This window comes from Oncorhynchus gorbuscha, linkage group LG06 (genome assembly GCF_021184085.1).
Source record: "Oncorhynchus gorbuscha isolate QuinsamMale2020 ecotype Even-year linkage group LG06, OgorEven_v1.0, whole genome shotgun sequence".
Classification (NCBI taxonomy): domain Eukaryota; kingdom Metazoa; phylum Chordata; class Actinopteri; order Salmoniformes; family Salmonidae; genus Oncorhynchus; species Oncorhynchus gorbuscha.
Genome location: NC_060178.1, coordinates 72,153,944 through 72,166,636, shown reverse-complemented (window position 1 = coordinate 72,166,636; position 12,693 = coordinate 72,153,944). Strand labels below are relative to the sequence as shown.

General features: G+C 39.5%; 1 protein-coding gene across 1 annotated transcript; it reads right to left on the bottom strand.

Moving 5' to 3' along the window:
• Nucleotides 1-10,000: 10,000 nt before the first annotated feature.
• LOC124037246 (fibroblast growth factor-binding protein 2-like) lies at nucleotides 10,001-12,139 on the bottom strand. Its single transcript, XM_046351925.1, has 2 exons — nucleotides 12,098-12,139; nucleotides 10,001-11,328 (listed from the first exon to the last, which is right to left on the bottom strand). Exon 2 carries the CDS (start codon nucleotides 11,220-11,222, stop codon nucleotides 10,590-10,592), a length of 633 nt encoding a protein of 210 aa, XP_046207881.1. The 5' UTR covers nucleotides 11,223-11,328; nucleotides 12,098-12,139; the 3' UTR covers nucleotides 10,001-10,589.
• Between the last annotated feature and the right edge of the window lie 554 nt (nucleotides 12,140-12,693).

Below are 12,693 nucleotides of genomic sequence, written 5' to 3'. Positions count from 1 at the left end.
GTACTTTAAGCTCATGTTTTCGTTTCAGTCTCCTCCATCTCCACTAACCAAAGATAACTGTATGGATTTTTTTCTATGAATAATGTCAAATTAACAGCTGTACAGAAAGACTCATGTGAAGGCCAAATTACACAGGAGGAACATTTAAGTCCAGGAAAACTCCAGGGTTGGATGGCATACCAGTGGAGGTATACCAAACCTTTTTTGGTGTACTTAGAGGACCGTTATTAGCATGTTTTAACCACTCCTACAAAAATTGTAGATTATCAGATACTCAACAATAATGTCTGATTTCATTATTTATGAAACAGTATCCAAGTGGTAAATATAAAGATCCGGTCGATTAAAAAAATTGGAGGCCCCTTACACTTCAGTGTTGTGATGCAAAAATTCAAGCAAAATGCATAGCTCGTAGAATTTAAAAGGTATTGATGGATATTATTCATCCTAATCAGACAGGTTTTTTACATGGACGATACATTGGAGAAGACACGTACTGGAAACAATAGAACAGTATGAACAATCTGAGAAACCAGGCCTGGAATTCATAGCTGACTTTGAAAAGGCTTTTGATAAGGTACGACTGGAATTGATAAATGCCTGGAATATTTCAATTTTGGAGAATCTCTTATAAAATGGGTTAGTTATAAGTAAAGTAACCCTAGGTGTAAAAGAGTAAATAATGGCTACTTCTCAGAAAGTATTAGACTGTCAAGAGGAGAAAACAAGGTTGTACACTATTGGCATATCTATTTAATATGGTCATCGAAATGTTAGCTATTAAAATCAGATCCAGCAATAATATCAAGGGGTTAGAAATCAAGGTCTTAAAAACAAAAGTGTTGTTGTACGCTGATGATTCATGTTTTTTTATCCACAATTTGGATCCCTCCACAGCGTCATAGAGGATCTAGATAATTTTTTAACCTCTCTGGATTACAACCAAATTATTATACATTTACTATATTACCTATTGGATCACAAAAAAAGACAACTTTTACATTACCGTTTAGTTTACCAATAAAATGGTCAGATGGTGATGTGGACATACTCTGTATACATGTCCCGAAAAGAGAAATGATCTTACTAAAATGCATTTTAATAGAAATAACAAGATATCTACTGTAAAATAGAATTCAAGTTGGATTGGCTTCAGAGATGGATGGGAGGGGTTGATGGTAGCTGAAGGATTACAAACGGGTCAAAAACAAACAAGATAACTGTTGTAAAGTGTATTGTGTCTGTAAAAGGTACATAGCATGTATAAACTGGAAATAGAAGCCTAGGTGTTGTTGTCCATTAGTTTACTCCAATTAGGAGAGGGGTGGGTAAAGTTAGCAGAAAATAATAAATATACAGGCTTCTTTCCTAACTCAGTTGCTGGAGAAGAAGGAAACCACTCAGGGATTTCACCATGAGGCAAATGGTGACTTTAAAACAGTTACAGAGTTTAAAGGCTGTGATTGGAGAAAACTGAGGATGGATCAACATTATAGTTACTCCGCAATACTAACCTAATTGACAGAGTGAAAAGAAGGAAACCTGTATAGAAAAAAATATTTCAAAACATACATCCTTTTTGTAACAAGGCACTAAAGTAATACTGCAAAAAAATGTGGCAAAGCAATTAACTTTATGTCCTGAATACCGTAGTGAACGAGGGGAGACGGAGAGCTGGTTTCAAGCGCATGGCTCAGCTTATGTTTATTGCAAGGACCACAGGAGGAGGCAGGTAGCTGGGTCCATGGGCCGGCAGAAGGTCATACACAGCGGGTCCAAAAGAGCAACAGTACAGGCAGGGAAAAGGCTAGTAGCATAGTCCGGGAGATCAGGCAATAAGTACATAGGCTAAAGTACAGGCAGGGAATAGGCAAAAGGCGTTGTTAGTGAGGCTTCCAAAAACTATCATACAGGGGAGGAGTACATCACAGGAACCCCAGCGCCCCGAAAGATGTGTCACAAAACAAACAATACCTCACAGTGATGGGGTGCAAAGAACTGAACTAAATAGTGTTTGCTAATGACGTACATGTTTGTGAACAGGTGATTAGAATTCAGGTGATTGGGATCTGGAGAGTGAGCTGCGTTCAGGGGATGTAGGTGTTTGAGAGCGGGAGCTGGAAAGTGAGCTGCGTTCAGGGGATCTACGTGTTTGAGGTTGTGAGTTGAAAGCAGACATTACAAATACAAAGCGTTATGTTTGGGGAAGATCGAATACAACACATTACTGAGTACCACTCCATATTTTCAAGCATAGTGGTGACTGCATCATGTTTTGGCTATGCATGTAATCATTAAGGACTGGGGAGTTTTTCAGGGTAAAAAAAGAAACGGAATGGAGCTAAGCAGAGGAAAAATTCTAGAGGAAAACCTGATTCAGTCTGCTTTCCACAAGACACTGGGAGATGAATTCACCTTTCAGCAAGACAATAACTTAAAGCACAAGGCCAAATCTACACTGGAGTTGCTTACCAAGAAGACAGTGTATGTTCCTGAGTGGCCTAGTTACAGTTTTGACTTACATCTGCTTTCAAATCTAAGACCAAATAACTAATTTGACATAGTTTGAAGAATTTTGAAAATAATAAATGGGCAAATGTTGCGCTATTCAGGTGTGAAAAGCACTTAGTGTCACACCCTGACCTTAGTATTCTTTGTTTTCTTTGTTATTTTGGTTAGGTTAGGGTGTGACATGGGTGATGTATGTGTTTTTGTCTTGTCTAGGGTTTGTTGTATGTTTATGGGGGTGTTTCCCCTATCTAGGTGTTTTTGTACGACTATGGTTGCCTGGATTGGTTCTCAATTAGAGGCAGCTGTCTATCGTTGTTTCTGATTGGGAACCATATTTAGGCAACCATATTCTGTGGGTATTTTGTGGGTGATTGTTCCTGTTCCAGTGTTCACGTTACGGGACTGTATCGTCTTCGGTCCTTTTTTTGTCAGTTTTGTTCGGTATTTAAGTATTCCTATTAAATATGGATAATCATCACGCTGCATTTTGGTCCTCCTCTCTTTCACCCGAAGACAGTCGTTACACTTAGATACTTACCTAGAAAGACTCACAGCTGTAATAACTGCCAAAAGTGTGTTGTGGAAATTTCCTTTTTTACCAAATCATGAGAGAGCAAACCACACACAAGTCAGAGTTATCATAAAGTCCATCTTTAATTATATGAGCTTCACCATAGCCCTGTGACTCTCAGATCAATTCAGTGTCTATAAATGAATTCTCTGAGAGTGCTTACAAAACAGTCCTTAGTATCATTTATAGCCAAGACACACCTCTCAACTCACATAACAAATAACACAGATCTTAGGAACATTACACAAAGGAAGATTTACTAGTCAGAGGAGTATCCCATAGCCGGACAGCATTAGCTATAAATTATCGTTCAGTTTACTCTCTTAAAACGAAGCTCTTATCTCGTTCTTGGTACAACATAGTACCAAGACATTACCTCATCCAATGGTATATATCAATTGTCATTTTAGATACTCCCATCTCAAATACCACCCCTCCTGGACAAGCTCACGGAGATAGTGAGCCTCCTAGGCCATATACTAAATCAAGATAAGGGCAACCTCAGAGGGGACATGTAAATAGTTAGACACATTCTCATAAGAAGACAAGCCTAACCTCTCCCCAATGGGAAAAGTAACTTTTCCCACATAAGCATACTTATGAAAATTAATAAAACATCTTATTTATAAATGATACCTGAAGGATTCTGATTCTGCTACCACAGGTGCTTCTACAAAGTAATGACTCATGGGTGTGAATACTTAACTAAATTAGATATTTCTTTATTTCATTTTTAATAAATTTGCTAACACTTCTAAAAACCTGTTTTCACTTTCTCATTATTAGTTATTGTGTGTAGATTGGTGAGGAAATAAATATATTTAATCAATTTTGAATTCCGGCTGTAACACAACAACATGTGGAATAAGGCACTGAAGGCACTGTTGATAAGATAAAGCCTGTTTTTTTCCAAGGCAACTTTAGTATGCTAGTGTAAGCCTAAGAGCTCCTATCTAGCTATAGTTCAGCTAAGCGTCAGCATTCACTAACAGCCGGCACATTGCTAGCTAGCTAATGTTAGCTTACTGAGGGAGTGTCACACCCTGACCTTAGTTATCTTTGTTTTCTTTATTATTTTGGTTAGGTCCGGGTGTGACAAGGGTGGTACAGTATATGTTTTTGTCTTGTCTAGGTTTTTTATGTATATCTATGGGGTTTTGGTATTGTTTAGGTAAATGTATGTCTATGGTGGCCTGAATTGGTTCCCAATCAGAGACAGCTGTTTATAGTTGTCTCTGATTGGGGATCCTATTTAGGTTGCCATTTTCCATTTTGGTTTTGTGGGTTATTGTCTATGTGTAGTTGCATGTCAGCACTCGTGTTATAGCGTCACATTCGGTTTGTTAAGTGTTCTTTGTTTAATAAAGAAGAATGCATTCATCAGTTTGTGATTGTACTGCATGATCTTACAGTATCTTTCTGTCTTGCTAGTGAGAAAGACAATTATGTTGTCTTAATTGGTACTTATTTAGAATCAAGTGAGTCCAGTTCTCAAGGTTACTCAACAGCAAAACAGAATGAACCATCACAATGAAAATATTTTGTATCAATCAGACTTCATGCCACAGTAAACATACATCATACTGAATTGAAAATACATGAGAGATTGAGAGACATACCGTATCTTCTGCAGGTCACATGATGAGCTCTTTATGACTCTAATTCCCTGAAATGTTCAAGCTGAAGTTTCTCTAATCTTATTTTTTACAAGTTTTTGTTCCTGAGAGATTTATTTTTAATTCCCAGAGTTCTATACTCACAATAGGGCGAGAAGCTCTTTTCAAATGCTGAATGTGAATTCTGCTGGGTCAGAAAAATTAAGGACAATCGTGTAGTAGTCAATGTCCTCGTTCCGTTGTATTTTTAATAGTTCTATAAAAACCCACCAAAAAATATAATAAAGGAGGAGTAACAATTTGATATGCAGTAATTGAGACTGCATCAACTCATGAGAGGAGTGAGGAAAAAAAAAAAAAAAGTTTACAAATGGTTGCTCTCATTTGCTAACCCCACCCCTCTCTCTCACACACACACACACACACACACACACACACACACACACACACACACACACACACACACACACACACACACACACACACACACACACACACACACACACACACACACACACACACACACACACACACACACACACACACACACACACACTCAATTAGTTATTGTGTAACATTACAGATGTATAATATTACAGATATCTTGCTTGTCTGGGTATATCATGTACACACACAGTTTATTGGTTGTGTGAAAAGTACATATGATTATTCTGTTTTTGTTTGATATTACAGTTTTTTTCGATTGCTAAACGACGGTGGACACAACTGGAGTCACATGTGCAAAACTCTAACTACAGTCTGCACAGCAGCAGTTCATGTGGACCAAACTCTAGTTCGTTTTTCATTGCTTGAACACAGTTTTCAAAACTCTACACACTTATCCCATGACTTTAACCACAACATGCACAACACTGTGGATTTACAGCACTTTGTTCAAATGCTAACACACTGCTGTCAAAACTGTGAACCACACATTCAAAACGGAATAGATTTGACACTTGTGCCTTTCAAACACTGCTGATTGCAATTTCAGCTGAAAGGCTAAGCAGGTGTCTTGTTTAAGACTTGTTAGTGAACACACACACATATTACAGTATATATAGGTCGAGCTCAGAAAGACTCATTTTGGAAATGGAACAAGGAAGATGGGTTCGTGGAGGGAGAAGGGTGGCAGGGAGAGGGCGGATGCGTGGAGGAAGACAAAGAAGACAAAGAGCTGTTATTTCAGATGAAATAAGGGCTACACTTATAGACCATGTCGTGAACCATGGTCTCTCATTGAGAGAGGCAGGGTTGAGGGTGCAACCCAATCTGCAAAGATCCACAGTGGCATCTGTAATGCCAATTTTCCATCATGCAAACAGGTGAGAGTTACATCCTTACAGTAAATGAAAACATTACAGGAATCTATTTTGTATTGCAATTATAGAATATTTACACAGATATATATTACAGTAAGTTTGACTGTAAAATATATTTTTACAACAGGACCCAAAGGCTGCCCCCAACAGGGCGAAGAGGAAAAATATTTTCAGATGTGCAGGAAAATGCTATTGTTGACATGGCTGTTGTCAATAATGCAATAAAACTGCGGGAGATTCAAGATAGAGTTCTGGCTGATAATGATATATTTGAAAATGCTAATTCTGTCAGCACAACAACTATTGCTCGAGTCCTAAAGAAACACCAAGTTACAATGAAACAGTTATACACTGTACCGTTCGAGAGAAACAGTGAACGGTTAAAAGAGCAAAGATACCAATATGTCCAGGTAAGACGTCTGAGGTTACGTACACAGCTATACAAAATATTTACAGTAAAAAGAACACTAGCATTTCTACAGTAAAACTGTGCACTTACTGTTTTTCAGAGAGTAATGGAGGTGGAAGCACTGGAAAAAAACACATTCATTTGTATTTATCGATGAAGCTGGATTTAACCTTGTCAAAACACGGCGCAGAGGAAGGAATGTTATAGGTCAAAGGGCCACTGTGGAGATCCAGGCCAAAGGGGGGGAAATATCACCATGTGTGCTCCAATGGCCAATGATGGTTTGCTTCTCAACACACCACTCATTGGCCCATACAACACAGAAAGGCTTATAGCTTTCCTAGAACAGCTCTATGCTCAGCTAGTGCCAGCAGAACAGTAAGAGCCAGTAAGAAACCCCCAAGTTTTTGTCATAGTTTGCGATAACGTTGCTTTTCACCACTCTGCAGCTGTCACAGATTGGTTTGCAGCACATCACAGATTTATGGTTTTGTACCTGCTTGCATATTCACCCTTCCTCAACCCAATAGAGGAGTTTTTCTCTGCCTGGAGGTGGAAAGTGTTTGGTCACCACCCACATGACCAAATGTCTCTTTTGGAAGCCATACGTGCCGGATGTGAGGACACGAGTCCAGAGGACTGCCAGGGATGGATAAGGCACTCCAGAAGGTTCTTCCCCAGGTGCATGGCAAGAGAAAACATTAGATGTGATGTTGAAGAAAACCTGTGGCCTGATGCTAGAGAGAGGCAGGATTAGCCCCTCAATTATTTGTTTGAATTACAGGATGTAATTTTAGTTTCTACCTTTTTTTCTCATTACTGTAATTCTGTAAATTACTACAGACTATTGAAGCAAACTGCTAATTTTGATTTACCTTAAATAATTGTTATGTTCTAAAAATTGTAATAAATCATGTGAAAGAATGTCACTCTTTTCTTTGAAGAAAATATTACTGTAACGGCGTTCGTCTGTTGAATGAAGAGAGTCGGACCGAAATGCAGCGTGTAGGTTACTCATGACTTTAATGAAAGATATGACGGTACATGAAATAACTGAAATACGAAAACAACAAACGAAACGAGAAACTAATTACAGCCTATCTGGTGACTACTACACAAAGACAGGAACAAACACACACAAAATACAAAGCGAACTCAGGCTACCTAAATACGGTTCCCAATCAGAGACAACGATAAGCACCTGACTCTAATTGAGAATCGCCTCAGGCAGCCAAGCCTAACTAGACACACCCCTAATCATACACAATCCCAATGCTAATAAAACCCCAATACGAAACACAACATATAAACCCATGTCACACCCTGGCCTACCCAAACATATAACAAAAACACAAAATACAATGACCAAGGCGTGACAATTACTTTGTATGAAGTCACTGAAATTGTTCAAACTGTAAAGATGAAAAGTTTGTATTTTCTGTATTGGTGTTTGATGCTAGTGTTTTTACTCTCAGTGTGTTCTGAGTGACAGTGTGTGTTATCTCAGTGAGGGTTGTGCATAGTGTTTGGCTGCACTGAGCGTGTTTTGAGCCATGTGTTAAGAGTTGTGTTGCTTGGAATGAGTTTTGCAGGTGATGTGAACTGTTTAGCTCAGGTGACTGTTGGTAGTGCAGACTGTAGTTAGAGTTTTGCACATGTGACTCCAGTTGTGCCCACTGTAGTTTAGCAATCGATAAAAACTGTAATAGTCCTGTTTTTTTGCATGTTCCCTATGAACTATGGAACTTAAGATATGCACCTACTGTTACGGAAAAATATAAACTATTGGAACCAAGACTTAAAAATAACTGATACTGGCACAAGGTGGAGGGAAAGATGGAATATTTTAATAGTCTGCACAATCTTCTGAATTGTTACATTATTTGCTTGGTTTGTTAAGTAGTTTCTGCTTACTGGCTTGTAGCTACTGTGATATTTATGAAAGCAAAGGCAAGGATTTAATGTGAACTGAAAAGTAAAACTCTATCGCCACGCCGCTCCTCAGACTCCTTCATCTCGTAGTGGGAATAGGGCCCTAGTAGTGTATACAGGTTCTTCCTTAGTTATTCTGGGGGTGGCCACACTGCTAGGGCAGAGGCATGCAAGTAATCACTGCTCTATTTGATGTATGAGGGACAATGGAGCGACTGTAGAGAGAAGAAAGACAGAATCCTGGGTTGAGAGGGCGTATTGGCATTACTCTCCTGTGTGTGTGTGTGTGTGGTGTGTGGATATGTGTTTGTCTGTCTGTCCTAAAGATATATGTACTGAAGATGTGAATGAAGGACTTAGAGAGATTGGGGGCATGCTTGGCTGTGCTATCGAATGGATATCATTACTTTTTACACATCATTATATATTAGATCTGAGGAACAAACCTCTATCTCTAGTGTGAGTTGATTGAGTTGCTGATCCAAACAATAATGCACTTTGAAATGAACATGATAGCTACTGCTTTCAGAGGTGTATAATCAGTCTGTTACTGAGAGCAGATTGATAGCTATAGTTATAGAGGAAGTTTTAGTGACATAGAGACACAGAGGAAAAAGCTGGTACAGGCGGGAGGAGTGCCTTTGTGAGACAATTCACACCATGACTGTAAGCCCATCTTCTTTCTATTCACTAACCCACCTTCCAGTCATCATCACATACATTTCACAGAGACCACACATGGACACACACACACACACACACACACACACACACACACACACACACACACACACACACACACACACACACACACACACACACACACACACACACACACACACACACACACACACACACACACACACACACACACACACACACACACACACATGCAGATTGCAGTGAGACTTAAAGGCAAGACTGTGGCTCTGGTTGGTATAATCAGTCCAAGTTTTTATTAAAAATGTTTAGTTTGTGTTAACCTGAACAAAATTGGGCACTTGAACAGCTTAGGTGGACTGCAATGATCACCCACTATAGTGCCAGGAGGTACCTCCTGCCATCTTTGGCAGTTCAACTCACAATCGTCTATTTGTTGTCTGTGGCCACTGGCTACCAGATCACACAAAAAAGCAACACTAGAAAAGACAGACAATATTTCAATTGATAACCACACAGTTTTCTTATGAAGAGAATCTCAATCAAACTATGGATGAGAAAGAGATAGTAGATCCACAGATACTAAATAAGATGGTACTTTTAAAACTATATATAAACATCCACTTTTGACTGTAGTCACAAGACTGCTTTATTTCCCAGAGAGCATGCAATCAATTGTGCAAATGTGAGAGTCAGTGTCACCTCAAACAGATCACAACAGGTTTCCATGATATTTTGTGAGTCTTGTTTGACATAAAGTATTTTCACATATCTCATCTTAATCTTGTGACATTTTCAAATAACACTTTCTGTATGTCTATTCTAAGTGTACACAAGTTCTCACAGACATGACCCTATCACTACATCCAAAGATGTGAAAAAAATGTGATTATCAGGGTTGGCAATTTTTAAGAACTGCATTTCCTGTGTTATGTTGACATAATTTTGGTTAAGAAAAATAACATTGTCTCGAGATTTTTTTATTTTCTGGCAACTAATATCAAGGGATAAACTATGGGGAAAAAACATGAAAGGTTCTCAATATTATTCTATTCATGCTCATTACCATTAATTTGTTATCCTCAAGTGTATACACCACAGCACAAAGATCTTGTCAATACTATTGCAATTTTGTATCAAGTATTACAGTATTTCCCCAACTTGACAATATAAATAACTATATCATCCATATAGTCCTTCTAATTAACTGCTTCTCAAAAATAACCATATCATCTGTGATCATTTATTAAACTAATAAAACAAATGTTGAATATTTATATAGTACAGTTCATTCACAGGTGTAATTTTGTATGCTGTGTTAAAGTTCAAAAATAGAAATCTGATACAAGTCTAGTGACTACAAAAGAACAATAGCAAATATTAGTTCACAATAAAATACACAACCCAAAACATTCCTATGAAGCCTATATTTCGTCTCTATATCGCTTCAGACAAACCATTTTTGTTTACATAGCAAAGAAGTAAGCCCAGATATAGAGGTGGAGTTTTTCAACCAACTGAGTTTATCAGATTTGTCCTTTGTTTAACCTTAGAAACACTTAAAGACTTTAACCTTCAAAAAAGCTTACAAAGAAAGAACAGACAGAATGCCATCCCTCGGCACAGTAATTCTCCACTGGCTCCATGTCGTTTATCTCTCCATCCCAATTCCTCTCCTCCAACAGAGTCCTATCCTCTTTCTTCTCCTCCTTCTCTACCATTTCAGGAGCCAGGGGCAATGGATCCTTCTCTCCTCCACTGTTCCCCTTCTCTTTGAGTTTCATGTGGGAGTCCATGGGGGCCTTGCAGGTGGGGGTCTTCAGCACTTTCTCCCCTTTGCACGCGTTGTTCCTCTTCTTCAGCTTGCCCACCAGTTGTTTCCAGTGCTTGACCTGTGCCTTCCTGTCACTGTAGGCTTGGCACAAGTCTGGCTGTCCAGTGTAGCGGCACCAGTAGGTCTGCGCCCCGGAGTTACAGCTGACCAGCAGATTCACCACGCCCTCCCCAGACGTACCCCAAGTACAGTTATGGCCAACCTTTGTGCTGAACCCTCCTGAGCTTGTTACAGAGTTCTTGGGCATCTTGCCTGCCAATGGTGGTGGGAGCTGCAACGTCTTGTCGTCGGAGATCTGGTATTTGGCCTCGGTGTTGGGTAGGACACGAAGGCACAGAAGGAAGAACAGGGACCACAGGAACCTCATGTTTGGTGGTGATTAGTGCTACTTGAAGGGTTCTTTATTCAAGTGCAGCCAAGCATCAGTAAGACGCCGAAGGGAATCAAAACGGGATGCTCCGAGATCAAAAGACCTACAGGGAGTGAAAATGGAGAGGGAAAACAAAGTGAAACATAAATTAATTAACTACACCCCATTTCCCTTCTTTTCATAAAAACACATGAGAAGTTTTACAACATTTTATATTCCCTACTTAGAAAAAAAACATAATTCATAAGATGTTGTGTACCAATTGTACAGCACATTAGAATGTGTATGATGTTGGTTTTCAGTGCACCTATTTCTAAATTAATCGTAATAAAAAAAGATATACTTTGTCACATCACATTAAATCAATATGAGAGGAATGCTTCAGCTCTAAGCTTAAACACTGTGACATAGATCTCATGCCAAGTGAATCCTCTACGGAGCGAATCAAGAAAAGGGAGAGATGGAAAGGCTGCCACGACAGCTATTTTAGGGGGGCAGCCACAACTGCAGCACTACCTGGTACATGGGACTAATCTGTATAAAAATCACCTCAACAAACATTTTGGAGTATGAATACACTCATGCTTTTTACACGGGAGTAATCTGAACATCCTTACTCGGAGTATGTCCTGCCATGTGAAGGAAATCATTTTGGATTGTTCCAAAATAGTGGTACATAACAAAGACATACACCAAAACAAACAGCCCCAAGCCGGCGCAGAATTTCCTTACTTCACTTAGAAATAACAGGGAGAATATACCCATACTTTGCAAACATACAGTACACCTGGTTGCAAAAACAAAATGTACCAATGAAATGATATTCAGTTCCAATATTTGGTATTCGGTATATATGTAAATGTTGCACTTACCATGTTGGAACCGTAGTGTCTGCTACTATTTGCAAATGCGGGGGCCCAGGACACTTGCATAAAAGGGGCTTATAGAAGAATAAAGGAGAAAGGGGAGGGGTGGAGAGGGGAGGGGTACGGGCTTAAATGGGTCTACCCAGACCTCCCTTAAACAGTGCCCTTCGTAACAATACTCCTCGTGACCCACAGCCTAAAGACTGTGTGTGGGGGAGGTGAGGTGGTAGGTGGGGTTTGGGTCATGAAGTGTTGACTCACACACCCCAATACCCAACACACCCCCTCTTCACAGCTAAGAAGACAATGTTCTCTAGAAATGTGATTCTATTTGCTTTTTTCTGTCCTTTCTTTAAGCTTCACTCTGCTGGTGATACTTAGAGAGTCCTTGGCGAGGCGGGAGGTTTGAGAAGACCAATCTCCGTTAAATTGTTTGCAATCAATGTGCTGCGAGCTGACTGCATTTAAGATACCATTGACTGTGATTAGACACTGATTGAGGCGCGTAGTGCTGCCCCTGTCCTCACCCCTCAGACCGTAGTGACAGGGGGAATCTAATTGTGAAGCAGAGGAGAAGCACCTTGCTTTGCAGAAAAGTTAGC

What these genes read in the sequence shown, in the direction of transcription:
- LOC124037246 (XM_046351925.1), bottom strand. Translation starts at nt 11,222, where the DNA reads ATGAGGTTCCTGTGGTCCCTGTTCTTCCTTCTGTGCCTTCGTGTCCTA.